Source organism: Amphiura filiformis, chromosome 3, assembly GCF_039555335.1.
Source record: "Amphiura filiformis chromosome 3, Afil_fr2py, whole genome shotgun sequence".
NCBI classification, from domain to species: Eukaryota; Metazoa; Echinodermata; class Ophiuroidea; order Amphilepidida; family Amphiuridae; genus Amphiura; species Amphiura filiformis.
Window position 1 is genome coordinate 42,393,415 of NC_092630.1, and position 10,530 is coordinate 42,403,944.

At 34.9% G+C, this 10,530-nt stretch overlaps 1 protein-coding gene and 1 non-coding gene across 2 annotated transcripts; both read left to right on the top strand.

Moving 5' to 3' along the window:
• Nucleotides 1–1,381, top strand: LOC140147700 (uncharacterized). The gene has a single exon (XM_072169466.1). The coding sequence runs from the start codon at nt 375–377 to the stop codon at nt 1,125–1,127; it is 753 nt and encodes a 250-aa protein (XP_072025567.1). The 5' UTR covers nt 1–374; the 3' UTR covers nt 1,128–1,381.
• Nucleotides 1,382–9,962: 8,581 nt separating this feature from the next.
• On the top strand, nt 9,963–10,038 carry Trnan-auu (transfer RNA asparagine (anticodon AUU)). Its single transcript has one exon. It is a non-coding gene; the product is annotated as a tRNA-Asn (tRNA).
• The last annotated feature ends 492 nt before the right edge of the window (nt 10,039–10,530 follow it).

Genomic DNA, 10,530 nt, shown 5'->3' on the forward strand with positions numbered 1-10,530 from the left:
GTCATCGTCATATATTCGGTTCTGATTTATTAATTAAGTAATACCATTGCTCATGCCTTTTTATTTGCGCTGACATGTCAGCAAGTTTAGCCAAGCTCAACGTGACAATAGCGAGACGAGTGGAGCTTGGTGTGGTGCTCTAGGGATTTCACACTCAACCAATATAAAGGGCGGTTAGGCGGACAAGATTACTTGCCTTACTATTTCCGAAACGCATAATTGCGTGGCTCTGTTTGCACATTTGAAATAGCATCAGACTGCGGGTAAGCTGTACATTTTTGCACAAAAGAAAGTGTGGAGGAGGAAATACTCGACGAAACATTTTTGGTATTGTGACTGTTTTCAAGTGGAAATTGGTGTAAACTTTCTCAATAATGTTTTGCGACAAGACGAGTGGACAAGTTTTTCATTCTAGGAAAGGGGTAACAGTTGCTTCAACTTTGGATCGAATGATTGACACTGCCGTTAAACTTGGAGATCCAGACTGGCGAGGATCCAGCGAAAGACGTAAGCAATCTGTTCCTAGTAATGCCTATTTTAATATGCCCAGACATTGGGAAACCGAAAACTTGGAGTCGAAAACTGTTGATGAGGAAGCAGAAGGAGAAGGCTCGAGCGAAGATCCATCTGAAGAGGAATCATCACCAATGCACACTCAAAAACAGCATTGTCTGAGTGGAACTCATTTAAAGAAACACGGTAATGGTAAAGTACATAAGGTAGTGAGGTTGAATATAAATGCACGAGAACGCCGTAGAATGCATGATCTGAATGACGCTCTTGATGAACTTCGCTCTGTCATTCCATACGCACACAGTCCTTCGGTGCGCAAGCTCTCCAAGATTGCAACGTTGCTACTTGCCAAGAATTATATTCTCATGCAAGCAAATGCTTTAGAAGAAATGAAAAGAGTGGTTAGCTATATGAATCAGAGTCAAATGCACGCCTCGGCTGCAGCTTCAGCGGCCTCACCGTATTTCAGTAGTCCACCGTCGTATAATTCGCTGTTGCCTGCTGTACCCATGGTGCCACCTACTGAAAAACCCAGTGGTATAGTCTCTATAAACTCTGATGCAGTCCCTTTGATGCCAGCGATTGTTAATAGGAGAAAACAGGACAAATCGTGATTTCCATACTCTACACCCGTGTTTTTTAGACTCTGAATTATCCATTGTGACATCTGGAATGGCTTAGGGAAGTGCAGAGAAAGGACACGCTTCATGACCAAAAAACAGTGAATCCAAAGACTTTCAAAGTGTAATGTATTGGGCCATATTGCTATCTAGCATTTGTATTATAGCAAAGTATGATGTTTATGTTGGCACCATATAAATAGTCGTGACCTAAAAATGGAAAGTTGAGAGTTATTCTGAATAATTATTTTTACTTTACTATAATACACAAGACTTCCACAGCACGAATACTTCCTGATGAATGGGGGCACCTGTACGTCAATCTGCTTCTTTGACGTAAGGTGACACTGACCGCTTCCTCTTTTCTATTTTCGTTTTTATATAATTTTGAAATAAGGAAACGTAAGAGAGTTGTCAGTAAGTGTTTTAAAACTGATCATGGCCATTGGGCTATTCCAGAAATGAAAGGCACCCCTAAAGCAGACATGGGACTCACATGGGAATTCCCCCAAAAAGATGGTCATTATTTTCACAACCCTAACATAAAGAAAACATGGGAATTACCAAGAAAAAGACACATTTTTATTTTAGGCTTGAGCATTCCCAAAAATTTTGGCAAAAAATTACCTGTCTTCTTTAAGGACACTGGGAATTCCCAATTTTTTAATCATTTTATTGTCAAAATGGGAATTTCCATTTTTTTGATAAAATTTTGGTCTGGAAATTCATGGTACAAACTTACATGTCTTCTTTAGGGGTGTGCCATTTCTGGAATAGCCCATTTCGTGGCGTTACGTGCTAAATAAGGTCACATGTACAACTGAACACGTTGTATATTTTAAATGTAAGTCAGATGATCAGATTTGAATCTCTTTATTAGATCTAGATGGATTCACAAGCACCGTTTGGATCAATGTTATTTATGGTAATAAAAGTTGAAACATGCATGTTTTATGATTTAAAGAAGGTACACTTATAAGTGTATATTTCTCAACGCAACGGCACAGTGAAGATAGATGCAGTTTCACTTTCTACTCAACACTAAACACTAAAATAAACACTTAAACGTACGATTAAATACATCAAAGTATTTAGATTCGAAAGATAATGTGTTTACTTTTGAAACTAAACATTCCTCTTTTAAGTTCAATACAAATACGCATGTATATGTTTAGAATCTAGTATATACTTGTATGTATTTAAGTGTTTTAAACATGTATGTGTTTAGAATCTAAATACTTATATGTGTTTAAACAATTAATCACATCTTTAGAAGTGTTATATTCCAATTTACAGCTACGCAAGACGTCCACAGCACAAATACTTCCTGATGATTAGGTAAAAATGTACGTCAATTTGCTTCTTTGACGTAAGGTGACACTGACCGCTTCCTCTTTTCTATTTTCGTTTTTATATAATTTTTAAATAAGGAAACGTAAGAAAGTTTTCAGTATGTGTTTTAAACTGATCGTGACCACATTGTGGTGTTATGCGCTATATGAGCACATGTACATTGAACACGTTGTATAATTTAAATGTTGATCAGATTTGTCAGATGATCAGATTTGAATCCTTTATTAGATCTAGATGGATTCACGAGCACCGTTTTGGATAGTTCAATGTTATTTACTTTATGGTAATAAAACTTGAAAAATGCACATTCTATTATTTAAACAAGGTCCATGATGAATGCAAATGCCAAGTGTTTAGAAAAATAAACATGGTGTTATATTGTAACACCTTTTAAAAACTTTTTTGACAATAGAATGGTCTTACTTGGTCGGCACTTCGAGCATTTCCAAATTGACTTAAAGGGACACTTACGCAGGGACACTTTTCGGCCCTAAAGAGACACTATAGGTACTCATGCAGGGACACTTTTCTCGGACCTAAAGATACATACGATATCGTATATGATATTCATACAATGCTGTTTATATCAAAAATATTGTGCAAATCATAGTAAATGACCCAAAAGATGACCACTTGTTTTGTATATCTCATTTTTAGAATAATAAGAAGACTAACCGAAAGTTTTTTAAAACTTGCGAACAAAACAAAAGCCTTAATCGGAACTAGTTTTATCGCTTTCTTTAGAGTGTCTCGTTATATAGCAATAATCCATCATGCCAGAATTTGATATAAAATTGGATGGTTTGAACCCAATACACTAATTTATTGGTCGAGCTATGAGTTTTAAAATATTGGACAAGGCGAAGTCGAGTCCAATATTTTTAAACTCATAGCGAGACCAATAAATTTTGTATTGGGTGAAAAAAAACATCCAATTTTATCATTATTATGTTTTCAGAATCTTTTCTTGGTCAAAACATGACTTTTGGTAAAAATGTGATTTTTAAAATCAAAATGTGATTTTTAAAATCAAAATGTAATTTTGGTCAAAAATGTGATTTTGGTCCAAAATGTAATTTTGGTCAAAAATGTAATTTTTGGTCAAAAATGTGATTTTTTGTCAAAAATGTGATTTTGGTCAAAAATGAGTTATGGTCAAAAAATTTGGGGGGAAAAAGTGAGCCTATCCAACACAGTTTTGAGTCCAAGTGTTGATTATATTGGACCCTTCAACTCTGTACAAAGTATAGGAAGGAAGATTTTGAGAACATAATAATGTCCGCACTTGGATCGGGCATTTCTTGTTTCAGTGTGATGCAATATTGAGACAAGGTCAAATGCACTTTGGCAAGGCTTTACCAAATCTGTGAAGTTTAAGATTGCACACGTATTGGAAATCTGTCGTCTCAACAGCCAGCATCAGTTAAAGCATGCTCTTTCTAAGCAAATTAGTGCATTTTGCTCAAACTTTATAGTACAACATGCAATATGAAGTTTCAGTCCCGTGTAGAACTATCAAGAGAAAAGGTTCTTGAAAATAAAACAAATTGGTTCTTTCTGGCCTTTACAGAACCTTTTTCAGAACTAAAATGGTTCTTTCTGGCCTTACCATTTTGGGCTCTTTGTAAAACCATTAAGGTTCTACACACAGCGCAAACACTTATAGGTTCTCCTTAGAACCAGCTCTCTGAGTTCTGGATTGGAGGTGTGGACCAAACTACATACATTATAAACATAAGTAATATGACGAAGAATCGCTATATCTTTGAAATAAAAGAAAAATGTGGAGTTGTAAATAAAATTTGATCTAATGTGATACTTATATATCAGCTGTGAATGTAACTTTTATGCTATTAATATCAATCCTTCCAAAAGCAAAACATTGTATAGAATTATGTGTATATACGTTGTTCTGATTTTGCCAAGCTAAAATGAAAATAAACAGTCAGAAAACAATATTTTTTATCTTGTCGAGTAATTAATTTCATGTTTTCATTTATTTCTAATTTCTTTTTATTACAGAGGGATGACTTTGTTTGGTAACATATTATAATTTTGCAAGACACGTGTATGGATTTCTGAAATATCAATGGACCCTCTTAACGTTCTTATAAGTGAATACATGTTCGTTCAATCTTCAAACACATTTATCATCCAATCATGTGCACATCTAACCTAGAGCTTCTCAAACCTTTTTTCCCGTGACCAAAATTTCACAAGAAAAATAATTATTGCGCGATCCACAGCATAATACGAATGCTGTTACTTACCGAAACTTCATCAGCGGCGTAAGTACAGAGGAAAATTTCCAAAGTTGTCCTGATGATCGGCTCCCTGAATGACTTTAATGGGATAAATCATAAATATGCAATTTTAATGATAAAATTGGTCAAAATGGGGTTATATATTGTTTTATTTTTTTTATGGCAAGTCCCATAACCCCTTTTGGAAGAGGCCTAAAAGTGTCGCGACCACCAGTTTGGAAACCGCTGCTCTATAACCCATTTGTTTAACCGTCACCCAACGGCAGTGGCGTGTCCAGAAGCCTGCATAACTCTGAAAGCCCCTCTGAGCCCCCCCGCAGGAAAACATCCTGAACAGTATCACTAACCTAAATTCAATCCTTAATCATAACTTATGACACACTGGGGTATTCCGGTATTATACCTAATTTGAGAATAGAAACGGTGCTGTGTATCATAAAGGAATCGTTTTAAGACATCTGGAAATCGTCATACTATTATGAAGTCCATGGACACACCCATTTTGGAGACGAGTATGCCACACAGACAGGCAAAAGATCTCTTAATTTGTGATGCGATCAAGCAAAATCAGTCGGAACTCGGAAATATTAAAATTTCAGTTTTTTTTATAGGATCGTAAAAAGCATTTACAAATCTGGATTTTGCAGAAAACCTCATTGAAATTGAACAACCAGTTCCAAAGATATGAGCAATTAAAGCGTTTCCAAAACAAAAGGAAACAAAAGGAAATATTTCCTTTGTATGGCTCTATCTCAAAATCAATATTTTCGAGTTCCGACTGATTTTGCTTGATCGCGTCATATTTGTGAACACGTGTGACCGTATTCAACGTAAATACATTTGGACTGGACCCGAAAACTGTTTGAACCCATTACTGACGTTATTCAAGTTTGATGCCAAAATAGGTGTAAATGTCCATAATCACTCGATGTCTTATGTAAAAAAGCGTCTACTTTACATACCGTATATAGATGACAAATTATTCATCTGGTCCAAAATATCACAAAAATACAAAATGCAATGTTTATGAGCATCGGCTTTTGTTTGTGATATTATACGACAATGTGGGTTATATAAATTTTCAGGTCAGAATTGATTTTGTTTTTAATTTGCAGTATATTGAACGTCTGGCTTCATAGAGATGGCTATCAGAGATTTACCTTAAAAAGTATAGTTTGCACTATCTGTGATGTAAATTTACCAATTAGATATAAACAAACAAGGGCGATGGGCGATGGCTATGTGATCCTACTGACCTTTGTGTGGTTTTGACCTCTTTATACCATGAAACACGTTTATCATACATTACAGATAGTGTAAAGCACGGTATAAAGTTTTCTTTTCTGAATGGCTATGGGTAGATGAACGATTTACTTATATTTGGCGAAAATCGGAGCAAGTACATGATCTTTTACCTCTTCTGTTTCCACAGCTTTTGTAAAATGTTAGCGAGATAAAATAAGACAACGATTGAAATACAATTCTGATAGTACAGTACTCTTTCCGCATCCTGGAACATCCTTGAGTTCCAGGATGCGGAAAGAGTATTTTACTATCAAAGTTTTATTTATTTATTTATTTATTTATTTATTTATTTATTTATTTATTTATTTATTTATTTATTTATTTATTTATTTATTTATTTATTTATTTATTTATTTATTTATTTATTTATTTATTTATTTATTTATTTATTTATTTATTTATTTAATCAACGCTAACACTAAATTAAACACAAATAAGCACATCAAATTGATTGATTGATTGATTGATTGATTGATTGATTGATTGAACTGATATGTGCATGACTATATAGGAGGTTAAAACGTACGTATAATTTAAACAGAGACATTTATCACGACAGTTCAATAAATACATGCTTGTTTTAACAGTCGATAGCAAATTGACTCTAAATAATGAATTGCGAATGAAGTTCATATACTTGTTTTCTTTTTCTTTTAATAGAAGATTTTATTCAACATACAAAGAATGTAGGCTTGTTTGATGTGCTTATTTGGACATGAACGATAATTGTAAAAATGAATTTGTTGCTTTGAATCGTAACTATTACGCTTCTTTTTTCTTCTTTTTCCCTTTTACGATTCAAATATTTGTTGCTTAAAGTCAATGTTGTACCTGTTTAGCCCTTTCTTTTAGAGATCTCTGAACTCATTTCCCATAATTATAGAATCAATTCTCTAACATTCAGAGACAATTAGATGCGAGTACATTCCCCATTTTATAAGCTTTCCTTTCCCAGAAAAATCGTACCAATTTTACAACCGTGTTCCCAAATGTATCAAATTTTAGGCAAATTTTTTTGAACATCTTCTTAAATTAAGCTAGCGTATGGTCGGTCGTCTGTCGCACTAAAACACGGATGACTGGAGGGCTTATTAACGTCGTATATATACGGCGTTTAAAATTTGCAAGCCACTTTAGCCGCCACTGAGCTAACTTGATAAAAGCAAATACAGCCCTTAGAAGACACTCTTGAAGACCATGTCTATTTACTTTTAATCGCTCGCTAATACTTACATCTGCGCCCTTTTTTCATACTATGCTATCAATGTGTTACGTTAATTGGGTCTGTCGTATGATATTTCAGGAGTCGCTGAACCAATTCTATGTATGTTTGTTCTTGCTTGGTTTTCGATGGTTTTCAAAAATGGCAGTTGATAATCGGATGTGGAAAATTTGTGGAAGAATTAAGCCCAAACAATATTAGTTGGAGTAAGAGTTAATGTTCTTTGAATGTTATCCGATCGCACTTAAACTGCCAGTGTTCGTGCTCCATTCACAAGGGATATCCCCAAAAGTAAATTATATACTTGGCATTTGGACTCGTTCATGGTTTACAATAATGTCGCGGTAAATCAGCATTTTTGTAATAATTGGTTTATCACTTTTTAGATGATAGGGGTTGCCTTATTCTTTACTAAATTATTTAGTGTTCTCTTATTTTGCTAATTGTGTGTACCCCGCAAACAAAGGTTATGACGTTTTTAAAACGTTTTATATGAAAAACATATGTTAAAAAAAGAACCACTAACCGCGAAATGTGGATATCCAACTAATTTGCCCCACATGGCTACAAAGAATCACTAACCACGAAATATGGAAATCCACGTAGCAAAGTTGCTATTGCCTTTTCGCCCCAGTGTCAACAAAAATATCAAGGCCGCAGGGTTAGGTTTATAGGGTTTAGGGTTATGGTTATGAATATGGTTAGGGTTATAGGGCAAGAAAGCAACAGTAACCTTAATGTAAAAAACATATGTTAAAAAAAGAACCACTAACCGCGAAATGTGGATATCCAACTAATTTGGCCCGCATGGCTACAAAGAATCATTAACCACGAAATATGGAAATCCACGTAGCAAAGTTGCTATTGCCTTTTCGCCCCAGTGTCAACAAAAATATCAAGGCCGCAGGGTTAGGTTTATAGAGTTTAGGGTTATGGTTATGAATATGGTTAGGGTTATAGGGCAAGAAAGCAACAGTAACCTTAATGTAACATTGACTAAACTTAACCATATTTACATTTTAACCCCTTTTACAGATTTAGACATATGTTAATAATAAGAATGAAGATGGTGTGTCTTCTTCTTCTTCTTCTTCTTCCTCTTCTTCTTCTCCTCCTCCTCCTCCTTGAAAAAATGCTAGTAGTTGGTAAAGGCAGTCATGTATGTTATCATGGTATGCTTGTTTTCGTGTACACCATGCACGCAAACTACAAGTGAATCTGTAATAAATAACACAAGGTTAACTTTCCTGTTCCCGGTTCACCGATCATTATGAAATATATACATTTTTTGTGACACGAGTCTCTTGTAGTGGTTATGCAATTAGGAAAGGAAAATAACAAACACATAGGGTATATAGCATCAAAATATATACGTTAAACAAATCATCTAGATTGGAGGGTACTAAACAAAGCCAAGAGCGTGTATTGAATAGACACTCGTGTTCATTTTCCCTCGTAAATGACCCAACCACATAAAACTATTGCTTAAATCCTCTATACAATAATCCAGCCAAGAGGCAGTATGGCTTTCACTCCATCTATATCTTCATTATGTTTATTTTCCAGGCTGTTAGCTGAGGTTTAGCTATATTAGTGTTTTTGCAACATTATACTCTCACCATACCCGGAGGATGATTAGTTTTTGACACGCCTCTTCACAAGAACTAAGGAAGCGTTGATCATGTGTAGCCCCAGCTTTCAGTAAGCTTCTTTAGTTTAAGGCTTACTCTTATCTAGGGAATTACATGTAGTCAAAGAGTTGGTGTCAAATCTTAGACTTATTAAAAAACTTCATCAAAAAAGGGCGGGTTTATTGGTCAAAATGTTATTAGTTTCGGCATTTTTAATTCCATGCATAGTAATTTAGGCAAAAAAATATATGGTTACATTTTTTAAGTCATTCAACTGTTTTTACAATATCGTGCGATACGCATTTTTTGGAGTAGAATTAGAAACCTGGTATAAAATAGTCATATAAATATTAGCAAGATTTCTACCAAATCTATACCGTCTACCCAATCAATCAATCGGCTTTTGGTGAATTAGGTAAACCGGTATAGATAGGATGCAGCCACTGGCAGTTAACTAGAGATGCTTCTCTCAATTCCCAAATTAAGTTCTCAAGCAGTGGCTAACCCGTAGGTTAAATGATGTTTTCATCAATACCGTTGATTGATGTTTAGAAGATGAACTGGACATAGAGGTTGGTAAGTTCACAGACCAATCAGTTAGCATGCATAGTTTGACCATAGCTTTAGTAAACAGAAATTTATAATGCTGCATGGGTATTCTTTGGTATAACACCAACCAGTGACACATAATTAATGTAAGATGACACAAAGATAGGTTATCGGGAAATCTGATTTATAATCATGGTTCTGGGCTATATGTATATACCAAAAAGTACAAAAAGGAAAGCGACGTGTTCTCATTTTAAAGGAGTGCCATAGCCAGCCCTTTTCTCACGGGGTAGTGTGAGGAACATTTCTTCAAAGGGTGATCATTGAAGAGTGAAAGCGCAATGGCGAATAAGGCCTGAGGCACACGCCCTAATCAACATTGCTTTTCTTATAGTATGGTATATTTCTTATCGTTTCTCTCTTCGTTTACTCTATTACTATTTTGTCATTTATATTTCAAAACACATTTTCTTTTTCTTTGTGTGTTTATATACCGGTAATCCCAAACACATTAGCTCAGTTGGTAGAGCATCGGTCCATTGATCCGAAGGTCCCAGGTTCAAATCCTGGATGGTCAGTGAAATATTTACATCGGCTGTCATTTATCTATGTGAAGACAAGGGTTAAAACCTTTCTCATAGGTATATAAACATTAGATTCTCATACAAGCTGATGTTTTTTTTAAAGAGACTCTACATGTAAAGTCTTCAAGCTTTCAAACATGACTTTATTTGGGAAAGTGTGCGAGCGTAGCGCGGAAAAATTTGGTATTCTATACTAGTTTGACACATGATTGGTGTGAATTTTGCTGGGACACAGGCTCATTTTCCTTTTCCTTTGCCCTCCCCGATTTTCTCTTTCTTTTTTTTCTCAGAGGGAACACCATGTCCTTTCTCTTTCATTTTTTGTCACTCTGCCTTCCTTCTGATTACTTTTCCTTATCAAGAAATTCCTACCTATTTTTTTTTTTTTTTGCGTTTGGTCTTTCTTCTTCTGAGTGTTCTTTAACAATATTATTTGAAATATCATTTGAAAGATATACAAAGATTGAATTATTTGCTTAGCACTAGCAT